The 14703-nt window shown below is 36.9% G+C and overlaps 1 protein-coding gene across 1 annotated transcript in view; it reads right to left on the reverse strand.

Moving 5' to 3' along the window:
• Positions 1 to 14703, reverse strand: part of LOC117703198 (uncharacterized) — a 175182-nt gene that overhangs the window by 39493 nt on the left and 120986 nt on the right. The window contains 3 exon segments of the mRNA XM_076929414.1: positions 738 to 810; positions 1229 to 1262; positions 11394 to 12355. Of these exon segments, the coding sequence (XP_076785529.1) occupies positions 738 to 810; positions 1229 to 1262; positions 11394 to 12355 (1069 nt within the window).

Genomic DNA, 14703 nt, shown 5'->3' on the forward strand with positions numbered 1-14703 from the left:
CTGAAATTCTGAAATTGCTTGCCAGCCCCAATTAAATGATGTTCTTTATAAAAGTTGCCTTGATCATGAAGTCTCTTCACAGCTATAAAACCCTCAATAAGATGTTTATATTCACTATATTGATGTGGAGATTAAATGTGTGAGGCACACAATCAAAACCAGTAAATTGTACACTTTGAAATACATTAATAATATTTTACTACACTATGAAATATGAAAGGCTCTATCACAAGAATAAATATAATATAGTACCTGGAACCATGATACAAGATAAAGTTAGAAGAGTGAAATAATTCACATTCTAGAACTTTAAGTGACAACTCATTTTTAAACAAGAGACAGACATGACCAAATTCATTTTTTTTTTAAATATATAGAAGTATGATGAAGGTTTCAGAAGGTTGGGTAGAAAGAAAAAGGTTTCTAGGATTACTGCTATTGTCTATTTGGAGATGATAATAATGTGATGTCACAAGTGTGAAGGCACAGGAAAAAAGCAGAGTCAACAAGATGCAGTAGCTCTAACTGTAGCACTTTGGCCAAGAATGTATAGCACTCTTCAGTTTAGTTTAATTCAAAGATAATTCTGATATAAAGAGGATAATAACTTATCAAGGTTCCCCCAGTAGTGCCTTGCATGTGTGCTTAAGTATTATAATTCATAAATGACCTTATATTCAGGTGGTGGTATTCTATGCCACTTAATTAAAATAAGGTGTTCTCATTTGGTAACTCACATTCTGATGAGCATGATTCAGTTACTGGAGTCAAGGTATTCAGATCATGTCTGTCTTTTACTGGCTTTAGGACCTATAAAACAAACAATACTAAATACAATAGTAATTCACTATTTTAGATAAACAGAACAAAATATTCCTTTAATACTACTATTTTCTGAGATATTTTATTAATAGTTTTCTTCTTAAACATTCAAATAAACCATCTTTAAGCAATGAAAGATTGTGTATTTTTTTCTTTCCATTCAGTCTTTTATTTTTTATTCTTGTTCTTTATCTATATCTTGTGCTCATCTGGAATTTACAAATTAGTTCAGGCTAGACAATATCTCATGGCAGGCTTCAAGCCTCAGTCTCTTGAAGGCTGAGATTTCATGGGAGAGTCATTACACCCAGCATTTTAATGTTGCCTTTTAAAACAATTTTTAACATACATTTAGTAACACAGTAATATTTTTTATAAAATATATTGAATACTTTTTATATAATACCTTATTTTTTTCTGTAGATATTGACTTTTTGATCCTACAAATAGAAAAACACATTTTTAGATAACAACAAACAAAAAATACAAAACAGAGCGAACCGCCGGTGGCCCGGCCCTTAAGGCGCCCGCCCGCAGAGGGCGCACCGTCTCTTGGTGCGCGCATTCGAGTCCCGCTCTCCCGTCCCGCTCTCCCGTTTCCCGCGTCTTATGGGGGGAAAAAAAAAAAAAAAAAAAAAAAAAAGAGTTTAAAAAAAAAAAAATACAAAACAGTCGTAAACTGCACCCTGTCACCTGCACTTTACTTTTTGGTCCACAACTCTGCCTGCATTCTGAGGCTTGTAGGAACTAGGAACAACCAGGTTAAGAACCTGCCCCAAGCACTTGTCAGGCAAGTTCCCTTAAAATACACCCAAAAGCCTTAAATTGCACCCTACTCCCTGGACTCCATTTTCTGGACCTAAACTCTGTCTGCTTTTCTAGAGACCACTCTGGCAACAAGAGCCACACTGGTACTAGAGAAAAGGTTATCACCCAAAATCCCAGAGGACACTCAGGCCACAAAATCCCCAGAGGAGACATGCTACTAGACCTGGAGACTTGGTATTCACCAAAAATGTCAGACAACTTAGGCCAGAAGACAGAGAGGAAACAGAAACCAAGGGGGAAAACATCCAAACACACACACACACACACACACACACACACACACACACACACACACAGGGGTTAGGGGGAAAGATATCTAAAAAAGACAAACTCAGAAATCAGCATCCATACCTATAATAACCACAAAACTCAGATGGCTAAAGTCCAACATAATAAAATAATCAACAAGAAACAGAGCAATATGGTATCACAAGAGTCCAGCTATCATAAGCCATGGATATCACAAAACATCTGAAACACACACACACACACACACACACACACACACACACACACACCCCTTAAATCTAATCTTATGTAGATGATAGAGGACTTTAAGAGGAAATAAATAAATCCCTCAATGAAATAGAGGAACATACAATGAAACAGTTGAAGAAACTATACAAAACTCTTCAAAAACAAAGTGGAAAAAGAAGAAATAAACAAAACACAAACTATGAAAATTCTGAAGATAGAAAAACCTAAGGAAAAAAACAAAAACTTCAGACACAAATATCACCAATAGAATACCAATAGATAGAAGATAGAATCTTAGATGTAGAAGATGCAATGAAAGAAACTGATACATTAGTCAAAGGAAATGTTAATTCTAAAAAGCTTCTAACACAAAAGATCCAAGAAATTGGGAAAACTATGCAAAGATCAAACCTAGGAACAATAAGAATAGAAGAAGGAAAAGATTTCCAGCTCAATGGTCCAGAAAATACTTTCAGCAAAATCATAGAAGAAAATTTTCCTAATCTAAAGAAAGAGATGCCTATAAACATACAAGAAGTTTACAGAACACAAAATAGATTGGAACAAAAAAATGATAATAAAAAATTAAATGCACAGAAAAAAGAAAGAGTATTAAAAACTTCTAGGAAAAAAGGTCAAGTAACATATAAAGACAAACCTATTAGAATTATACTCAACTTCTAAGCAGATAGTCTAAAAGCCTGAAGGATCTCGACAGATGTTTTGCAGTCTCAAAGAGATTACAGATGTCAACCCAGATTATTATATATAGCAAAACATTCAATAACCACACATGGAGAAAATAAGATATTGTATGACAAAACCAAATTTAAGCAATATTTAACCACAAAACCTGCCCTACAGATGATACTAGACCAAAAAACTCCAACCTAAGGAGGTTAATTATAACCTCCAAGAAACCACAGCAAATAATTTTACACCAAGGAAACCAAAAGAAAAGGGACACACACACATGCACAATAACAATCATTACTCATCAATCAATTAATCTCTCAACACTAATGGACTCAATTCCCCAGTAAAAAGACAGACTATTGGAATGGATGTGAAAACAGGCCCATTGGTATATATATGAAACACATTTCAATATCAAAGGTTGACATTACCTCTTAGTAAATGGCTAGTAAAAGATTGTCCATGCAAGCTGACAAATGAAACAAGCTGAAGTAGCTAAATCAATATCTAATGATGTCTATAAACATATAAGAAGTTTACAGAACACCAAATAGATTGGAACAAAAAATAAATAATAATTAAAACTAAATGTACAGAAAAAAGAAAAATATTAAAAACTTCAAGGAAAAAAGGTCAAGTAACATATAAAGACAGACATATTACAATTACACTCAACTTCTAAGCAGATAGTCTAAAAGCCTGAAGGATCTGGACAGTACTTCCAACCAAAATTAATAAAAAAAATGTAGAAGGACAGTTCATACTCAAAGAAAAAGTAGACAAAGATGACATTCCAATTCTGAACATCTATGCCCCAAATTCAAGGACACCCACATTGGTAAAAGAAACATTACTAAAGCTTAAATCGCATATTGAATCCCATTTAATAATACTGAGAAACTTCAATACCTGGCTCTTACCAATGAACAAGGCAGAAAATAAACCAAGAAATAATAGAGCATAGTCAAGAAAGTTTATATTAAATACCTTCATAAAGAAATTAGAGAGAACTCATAGTAGTGACTTAACAACACACATGAAAGCTCTATAATAAAATGAAGTCAACACACCCAGGAGGAGTAGATGGCAGAAAAAAATATCAAAATCAGGGATAAATTAAAAGAAAAAGAAAGAAGAAAGAGAGAGAGAGAGAGAGAGAGAGAGAGAGAGAGAGAGAGAGAAAGAGAGAGAGAGAGAGAGAGAGAGAGAGAGAGAGAGAGAGAGAGAGAAATGAGGAAGGAAGGAAGGAAGGAAGGAAGGAAGGAAGGAAGGAAGGAAGGAAGGAAGGAAAGAAAGAAAGATAATACAAGAATCAAAGAAGCATTGATTTGGTGCTTTGAGAAAATGAACAAGATAGACAAACTAAGAGGTAGAGAAAGAATATCAAAATTAAGAAAATCAGAAATGAATAGAGGGCATAAAAAAGTCAACAAGGAAATCCACAGAATCATTAGGTCTTCCTTCAAAAACCTGTACTACAAAAATTAGAAAATCTAAACAAAATGGATTTTTCTATGATAGATACCACTTATGAGAACTAAATCAAAATCAAGTAAATAGTTTAGACCTATAACCCTGAGGGAAATAGAATCAGCCATTAAACAGATGTTTTTAGAGTGAAATTCTACCAGAGCTTCAGAGATTTCCTTCTTGTTTCTGTGAACTCGTACTCTGCTGGTTGTGATGTTTGCAGAAACTGTCATACTTTTGATTTGGATTCACTAGTTGTAAGGGATGATGAATATTTTTGAGATATTTTTAATTATACTTGTCTATATTTGAGTACTCTCTATTTAAATTTCAGGCCTATTTGATTTTTTTATTGGGTATTATATTTACATTTCAGATGTTATTCACCTTATCCAATCCCACCCACCCAGGAACTCCCTATCCCATCCCCCCTCCTCCTGCTTCTATGAGGATGTGCCCCCACTACCACCCCACTCCCACCTACCCACCCTCAAATTCTCCCCCCACCCCACACTGGGCATCTAGCCTTCATGGGACCAAGGATCTCCTTTCCCAACTATGCCAACAAGGCCATCCTCCCCTACATATACAGCTAGAGTCATGGGTCCCTCTCTATGTGCTCCCAGGCTGGTGGTTTCAACCCTGGGAGCTTGGGTTGGTTGGTATTGTTGCTCTCCTCATGGAGCCACAAACCCTTTCAGCTCTTTCAATCTTCTCTCTAACTTCTCCATTGGGAACCTTTTGATCAGATCGGTGGTTAACTGTGAGCATCTGCCTCTGAATGTGTCAGACTCTGGCAGACCTCTAAAGAGACAGCTATATCAGGCTCATGTCAGCATGCACTTCCTGATATCCACATCAGTGTCTACCTTTGGTAACTGCACATGAGATGGATACCCAGGTGGAATGGTCTCCAGATGGGCCCTCCTTCAGTTTTTGTCCCACACTTTGTCTCCATATTTGCTCTCTTGAGTATTTTGTTACTTCTAAGAAGGACCGAAGCACTCACACTTGGTCTTCTTCTTGAACTTCATGTGATCTGTGAGTTGAATCTTGGGTATTTCAAGCTTCTGGGTTAATATTATCAGTAATATTATCCAATTATCAGAGAGTGAATACCATATGTGTTCTTTTGTGATTGGGTTACCTCACTCAGGATGATATTTTCTAGTTCCATTCATTTACCTAAGAATTTTTCATACTCATTGTTTTTAATAGCTGAGTAATACTCCATTGTGAAAATGTACTACATTTTTTTTATCCATTCATCTGTTGAAGGACATCTGGGTTCTTTCCAGCTTCTGGCTATTATAAATAAAGCTGCTAAAACATAGTGGAGCATATGTCCTTGTTATATGTTGGAGCATCTTCTGAGTATATGCTCAGGAGTGGTATAGCTGGGTCCTCAGGTAATGCTATGTCCAATTTTCTGAGGAACCGCCAGACTTATTCCAGAGTGGTTGCACCATCTTGCAATTCCACCAACAATGGAGGATTAAAAACTGCATGGTATCGGTACAGAGACAGGCAGGAAGATCAATGGAATAGAACTGAAGACCCAGAAACGAACCCACATACTTGTGGTCACTTGATCAAAAGACCTAAAAGATCAAAGGAGCTAAAACTGTCCAGTGGAAAAAGGACAGCATTTTCAACAAATGGTGCTGGTTCAACTGGAGGATAACATGTAGAAGAATGCAAATCAACCCATTCTTATCTCTTTTTACAAAGCAATTTGATTTTTTTAAAGTGGGTTATCTTGGTGATTCTGATCCTTACATTTTTATGTCTTTTATGCATTCTGGATAATATTCAATTCTCTTCCAAATGTACACCTGTCAAAGATTCTTTTCCATTCTGTGGGCTTCTTTACCAAGCTGATAGTTTCTTTAGCTGTGCAGAGGCTGTTAAATTTTATAAACTTAGATTTTGATCATCGTAATTAGGCAAATGGAGTGCTATTCAGAAAGTTTTTTCCTACAACTGTATCATGCATAGTAACAATGTTTTGTTTGTAGCAGTTTCAATATTCAGCTTTCACACGTAGGTATTTAATCATCTTGGAGATTTTTGTTTTATTTTTGTTTTTTATATGAGTGCATGCAAAGTGAGAAATATGGATCAAAATTCATTCTTTTGCTTTTGGACATCCAGTTTTCTCAGCATCATTTGTTGAAGATTATTTTTTTCCAGTGTGGGGAGCCAACAGAAGGCGGCTATCATCCTTGCAGCCATCTTGAGCCAAATACCCTGAATAGAGACTTGATTGCATTAGCCTACAAACAGCTGAGCACACTCTGATAACATCTTGCTTTAGATACCCAGGACTTTCCTTGGGTGTGTGAGATTAAAGGTGTGTGACTTAAGGGTGTGATTTAGAGATCAGATTTAGAGACAAGACCTAAGGGCATGATTAAAGGCGTTACTTAGAGGCATGGCTTAGAAGTGAGACATATAAAAGGCGAGAGGCAGACAGGAGAGTTCAGAACAATCTGGAGTATCAGAGAATCAGACACTTCAGAGAGAACAACTTGGAGTAGGAATTAGGCACTTGGAAGATTATTAGGTATTAGGCACTTGGCACTTGGAGGAAGAACTTGGAATTAGACATTAGGCACTTAGCACTTGGAAGAAGAAACTTGGAACTTGGAGGCACTAGGGACTAGGAACTAGGGACTAGGAACTCAAGACTTGGGACTTGGAGAGAAGAAGAGAGACTGAAGAATAAACGGGATTGAATCACACTCTGTCTGATCTCCATTCTTCGAGTCCGTCCTCACTCTCTCTCTTGCTGAACCTCAACCCGCAGACTGGAGCAGCTTGGAGCAGTGCAGGCTCTAACAGTTTAGCCCCCAAGGCTTTTGTCCCAACATTGACAGAACAGTCTGAGACATTTTGGCCCCCAAGTGTGAGGCAGCTCAGGCCACAACATTCCAGCTTATGTTTTTGTCATTTTTTGTCAAATACTAAGTGGCTAAAGTTACCTGTGTCTTCAATTTTGTTCCACTTGTCTGACCGCCTGTTTCTTTGATGGTAACATATTGTTTTTATTACAACAGCTTGGCTTTGTAATATCTTAAGATCTGCAATGGTAATTCCTCCAGAACTATTCTTTTTGTTCTAGACTTTGGATATATGGGTTCTTTTGTGGTTCCATATGAACTTTATGTTAGTATTTGTGAAAAAGAATGAGATGGGGATTTTGATTTGGATTGGATTATATCTGCAAATAACTTGGTAAAACTGATCATTTTTGTACTATTAATTCTAATACTTCATGACTATAGTATGTCTGTTTTCCAGTGTCTTGTCTCTTTCTTTGAAGGTTTAAAACTTGTTATTATAGAAGTCTTTCACCTCCTTGATTGGGTTTATTCTAAATGTCATCCAACAGGTGAATGGATAATGAAATTTTAGTACAAAAACTATAAAGTACTATCCAACCTTAAATAAATAAATGGACTCAAAAAAGTTAGATTCAGTGAAATAAACCAGACTCAGATAGACAAACCCCATATATCCTTTCTCTTCTATGGTTCCTAGCTATAGATACAAAGATGTGATAATAAATTATAGTTCAACCACAGAAATGAATAAAACATAGTAGGGCAACAGGAGGGAGAGAGAGCCAAGGAGAATAGAGGATGGATGTTATATGAGTTTGAAAATGAATTAATTGGTGAGGGGATACACTGTGAAAACAGAAAGACATCAATACTTACAGGGAAGAAGAGACAAAAATAAATAACCTAAAGGTTGTCTAATTAAGTTATATGTTTTAGAGGAAGTTAAGCCACTTTAGGCTGACAATTCCCTCTACAGGAGCCACAAATTAATCAAAGTCTGAGTACTATGTATAAGACACCCTCCTTTCATAAGGTTGGTCTAGATAGTCCAAGGGAGTCCAAACTCAATATACGTTATTGATGTAGTCCTTAGTTGCCTCACAAGGATTGAGTGTGGGCTCGTATTGCAGAAGACATTTTACACTTAGGACAGAAGATCCAGATCATTTGAGCTGGATCTGACATGAAAACTTCTTTCCTGTAGTCTAACTTTCGTGGCTCCTGAAAATAGTATGCAAGCTCCAAAAGGATGAAACAATTTACAACCCTACCTAGCTACAACACAACAAATACCAGAATTTTAAGACACGCATAAGTATGCAATGAGTGGCATTCACATCTTACTAGCCAACAACAGCTATCTGTGGTTTAACTTTCATGTTTCCTAAAAATAGTACACAAGGTCCCAAAGAATGCAAGCCATTAAACAGCCCTAGCCAGCTACAACATCTATGAACCATAACAAATACCACCATTTCAAGATAGGTGTGCAATAAGTGACATTCACATGTTTCTAGCAAACAACAGCTATCTGTGATCTTATTTTCATAATTCCTGAATGCATGAACCCAACAGATGGAAACCCATAAACAGCCATACCTAGATACAATACCTATGAACCATGACAAATACCACAATTTTAAGATATGCATAAGTGTGCAATAAGTGCCATTCATGTGCCAGTATTAACCAACAGCTATCTTACTAGACTTAAACTTTATTCTGCAGGAGAGAAATAATGCCTGTCCCTGGAAATCTAGCCAGATTCCTGGAACTAGTGAGGTTGTAGAACTTAGAAAAACAAATAATGCTGCCACTTACCTAGGCCAGAACAATTCCTTACAACATTCTATCTTATCCTTAATCCACAAATAAGTTTAGCTACCACCCCTCATCAGAGAAATTTCTCATTACAAAACAAAGAGACCATCACAGAAAATCAAATATACACAGTATATCCAATGATAGGTTTGGTGAAGCCCAACTTCAATGAAAATATCTATATCATAGTTCCTATATCTGTGGCTCAGGAAACAACTTGGGAGAGGGAAATCAAATTTAAGAGCCAAAATACCAGAGATTCTGCTGTCGAACAGTCTTTCCTAGTAATGTCTTGCATAAATCGGACTGGAATGGGAGAAATATCATTGGACATGTTAATGTGGATAGGGGGAAATTTTCAAGTGTTTGACCCTAAGACCAAACAAACAAACAAACAACAACCTATAGATAATTAATCACTGGTGGGAGAAGGATAATTAGCTTATGTCAAGGATAAGCAAGCCTTCTTTTGGTTGTCCAATGCTAGGTAGTCAGACTTGAAATCACATACAAAAAGCAAAAACAGAATAAGCAAATTGCATGCAACACAAGCATGTACACAAACACTCACACACACACACACACACACACACACACACACACACACACAAATAATAACCAAATAAAATGGGGCCATCAACTTTTGAGTGCTGGGTATATGGCAGTGAAGTTCTAGGTAGGATATCTGAATGGGCCCAGAGGGAGAAAAACAAGTAGGAAGAGTCATTAATTAAAAAGAAAGTTTAAGAGAGACCCAAGGAAAAAACCAACTTATTAGTACAAAAATATTATACAGAAATCCAATTCATCTTAAGCAAAACTATTAAGCAGCTAAACATGAAATGAAATATTTCATGACATGAAAATAACTTTTAACTAAGATTGTTTTATCAAGAAAAATGATTCTTTAAATCTATAGTTAATAGGATATTTCAAGACAAATACACACAGTTCATTATCACTAGGCCAACAAAGCAGTTAGTTAAATACTCTAAATGGAGAAAAGAGAATGAGTCCCAATTATGCAACACAGGAAAGAATAAATTTCATGGGAACAATATCTGAACAAAGAGTTGTGAACAAATCCATCATGTCCAAACTAGAGAAATCATCACAGCTCCTGCTACTAACAGAAGACAGTGAAGGAAACCAATGATAATGCAACACATCAGAAAATCATGCAATGAGATTGCAATCATTCATAAACATCTTCAGTAGTAACCCTAATGATCCCAAATGATGAGCCTCAAATGTTAGCAAAGATACCTAGATTGGCTTAGTGCATTAACAAAAGTATATCCAATTATCTGAGGACTCCAACAAATAGACCTTACTATTAGTAAAGGAACTCATGGTCCAAGATTAAAAAGGATGGGTATCTATCTACCAACTGCATAGAAAGGAAAGAAAATATGCACAGCACTCTGATATCTGATAGTAAACTCAAAAGCACAATCAGGGCACTGCATACAATATAGAATATACAACAGAAACATTTATTGACATACCATTTCCCCTGGATACAATTCTCAAAGCAACACCAAGGCTAAGTTTGGGTTTCAATTATCAACACACAATCAATGGGAAGAAACAGATTGATATGACAATTAATAGTTCTATTAATTAGGAAATAGAATTCCAATCTAGGAAGCAACTTCCTTTTGCAATTCTTCAGATGTTGTAGTATTAGAACAAAATTTGCTTGAGATACGGTATCAAAGTGGATGTTTATAGCATATTTTAATTGTGAAATAATGAGTCCAGTATATATTGAAATTCATCTTTAAATGTACATGTACTTGTACCATTTTTTATATGGTTATAATAATTTAATTCCTTACTGATGGTTATTTTAAGTACAATTCTATAACTTGATTATGCTTAAATGAATATCCTTGTTTTGTGTACACGTACCTACATATACAATCAAAGTTGGTATATTAAATATTCTCCAACTAAGTTTAATATGTATCACATGTATCAACTTTTCTACTAAGCCTAACATATATAATATACATTGTCAGCATGTATGTGCTTGTGTTTAAAAGTAATGTTTTTCTATTATAAAATAATCAATTGCCAAAAAAAATTGTTAGAACTAAAAACTGTTATTTTTGAAATGTCTATCACTGCTACTAAATCATGACTCAAAACTGATATACACACTAGTTGGTAAATAATTTTTCCTTTAATTTGACAGCCCTTGTTATCATCTATTAAACCAAATACATCAATATTAATTGGAAATAATGGTGCCTAATTTTATTATTTATGTTTAGATATTTAGCTATGGTGGTTGGTTGGTTGTTTTTTGACTGTCCATTTAAGATTATCCCCAAATAAACCCCATTTGTTAGTTATGCAAATTTTCACAAATTATAGTTTATCTAAAGGGCGGAAACAATACCTAGTATCAAGTCTTCCTGCTCTTACCCATCTTGCTCCTCAGCCTCCTCAACAGGAAATTGCTGCTTTCCCTCCTCCACATACTTTCTTTGTAGACTGAGTCTTCGGTTTGTAGCAGCAGGAGTAGCAGCAGTAGCAGCAACAGCAACGGGTGCAGCAGTAGGAATATCCGAAGAAGCTACAGCTGCAATAGCAGCAGTAACATCTGTAGGAGTAGGAACAGCAACAGCAACAGCAACAGCAGCTGCTGCAGCTGCAGCTGCAGCAGCAGCTACAGCAGGTGAAGCAGCAGTATGAGTAACAACCGCAACAGCAGCAGCAGTAGCAGCAGCCACAGTAGAAGGGGCTAAAGCTGACATTGGAGCAGCAGGAGGAACACAAGGAGTGACAGAAGCAACAGCAACAGAAGCCAGGAGAGCAGCAGCTGTTGCAGGACCAGTAGCAGCAGCAACAGCAGCAGCAGCAGGAGCAGCAGTGGGAGCATCGGAACCAGCTGCTGCAGTGACAGCAACAGCAACCACCGCAGCAACAGAAGCAACAGAAACAGCGAGAGAAGCAGCAGCCACCGAAGTCACTGTAATTGCAGCAGCAGCCGCAGCAGCAGCAGCAGCAACCACAGCAGGGTCAGCATCTGGGGCGGCAGCAGCTGCAGCAGGAACAGTAGCAGCAGTGGCTGCAGTCGCAGTAGCTGCAGTCACAGTAGCAACGGATACAGCCCCAGGAGCAACAGCAGCAAGAGCATCAAGAGCTGCAGTGGCAGAAGCGACCGCAGCAGCAGCAGGAGCAGCAGCAGCGACAACTGCAGCCCTAGCAGCATAAGAAGCAACTGCAGCAGTCGGAGGATCTGCATCAACAACAACTGCTGCAACAATACCAGCAACAACAGAAGCAGTAGAGACATAATGAGCATTAGCAGCTAATGCACAGCCATAGGACTGAGTCGCATCTTCTGTTCCATTGCTTGTATGTTTCTTCCTGGTTGCTTCAACCTTTAATGAGAATTGAATACTAATTGAATACTTTATTTTTTGTTATAAAGAGCCCATCCCAATTGTCTTTATGAGTTTACTGGTGAATTATATGAGTTTACTTCATAAAACCTTTTTGTGCTCAGGTTCCCAAAAGAGGGAATGGAAAATGGAAAGTTTGGGAAATACACACACACACACACACACACACACACACACACACACACACACACGGGACTCTCCTTCTTTTGAGCTTTCTCTTACACAGAAGGGAAAGCTCAATGTGTGCTTTGTTGACTAATATTTCTAATTCTTATTTAACTGATCTAAAAGATACAATGTGCTAGAGATATTTAACGTTGAAAGCTACCTTTAGAGTTGTGACATTTGATTCTTCTGCAACAAAGGAGGGTTTCCTCTCTCTGTATTAAAGTATTTCCCCCTCAGAGTCTTTTTGATCCTTTCTTTGTCACTTGGATCTCATGGTAACCAAAACCCAAAAGTGCTCATAAAAATAAAGCCAGGTGTGTCCCAACACATGGAACAGTCTGAAACTGAAAAGGTCTAAGTATGATAACTTAGAAATTATGGTAATTTCCAAATTTCACATTCATTCACTGTAATATTTGATACCTACAAGAAATGTTATCACCTATATTAGCTTCAGAACCCATCTATTAAATTCACCAAACTATCTACTTTAATTAAATAGTGTAGCTGATAAAGTAATCTGATGTTCTTTGAGAAAGATTGGGAGCTGAATGCAATTCTACTTTAAAAACGCCTCTGTTTTTTTTTTTTTTTTTTTTTTTTTTTCGTTGTCCTTAATTCTACATGCATCACAATTTAGCCTTCTATTTTGGAGTTTTACCTCAAAATTTTAACCAAAACTTTAATGTGTGAATATGATGAAACCACATGTACCAGAATTTACAAATAAAACCATACAGAAAAAAGGGCTGATTTAGGGGTAGGAATAAAAGTTTATAGAATTATATAAATTATATAAATACTTGTGTTAAACTATGTGAAATCATGTTACAAATATAAGTGATAATATTTTGAGCAAAACAGAAATTTAATGTGATAAAACCAAAACAAATGGTCTTGGTTGACTTGGAATATTTCCTGAAATTCTCAAACATAAATATACTTTATATCCTCCCTCAGTCATTTCTTTTGACACATTCTCATTAGATTTTTTTTAGTTATTTATTTACATTTCAAATGTTGTCTCCCTTCCCAGTTTCTGCTCCTCTGCAAATCCCTCATCCCATGGCCCTTCTCCCCTGCCTCTATGAGGATGCTCCCCCATATACCCACCCACTCTTGACTCAGTCCTCTACATCCCTCTACATCAAGCCTTTACAGCACCAAGGGCATCCCTTCCCATTGATGCCAAATAAAGTAATCTTCTGTTACAAATGTATCTGGGGGCAAAAGTCCCTCCCTGTGTAGTCTTTGGTTGGTGGTTTAGTTCCTTGGAGCTCTGAGGGTTTTGTTTGGTTGATATTGTTCTTCCTATGGGGTTGTAATCCCTTTTAGCTCCGTCAGTTCTTCTCCTAACTTTTCCATTTGGATCCCCATGCTCAGTCCGATGGCTGTGACTTCATCTGTATTGGTCAGGTGCTGGCAGAGCCTCTCAGGGGACAGCTATACCAGGCTCCTGTCAGCCACTAGAAAGTCCCAGATGTCAGGGAAGGAAGAGATTCCCAGGACCCAGTGGGGATGGCATTAGCTGAAATATTCATTAAATTTCTTAACTAAAAGTAGCTTGCCAAGTGGAAAACAATGTATAACTTAGTATTTGATCTTTGACAAAGAAGCCAAAACAGTGGGGGACAAAAAAGAAAGAAAGCATCTTCAACAAATTGTGCTGGTCTAACTGACAGTCTGCATGTAGAAGAATGCAAATTGGTCCATAATTATCATCTTGTACAAAGCTCAAGTCTAAGTGGATCAAGGACCTCCACATAAAACCAGATACATAGAATCTAATATAAGAGACAGTGGGAAAGAGTTTCAAACACATTGACACAGGAGAAAATTTCCTAAACAGAACACCATGGTTCAGGCCATGAGATCAACAATTGACAAATAGGATCTCATGAAACTGAAAAGCTTGTTTAGAGCAAAGGACACTGTCAATAGGACAAATAAGCAGCCTACAGAATGGGCAAAAATCTTCATTAACCCTACATCCCATAGAGGGCTAATATCCAAAATATAGAAAGAACTCAAGAACTTAGACTCCAAAAAACTAAATAAACCAATTAAAACATGGGAAACAGAGCTAAATAGAGAATTCTCAATAGAGGAATCTCAAATGGCTGAGAAGCACTTAAAGAATTGTTCAGCATCCTTAATCA

This window comes from Arvicanthis niloticus, chromosome 2, assembly GCF_011762505.2.
Source record: "Arvicanthis niloticus isolate mArvNil1 chromosome 2, mArvNil1.pat.X, whole genome shotgun sequence".
Lineage (NCBI taxonomy): Eukaryota > Metazoa > Chordata > Mammalia > Rodentia > Muridae > Arvicanthis > Arvicanthis niloticus.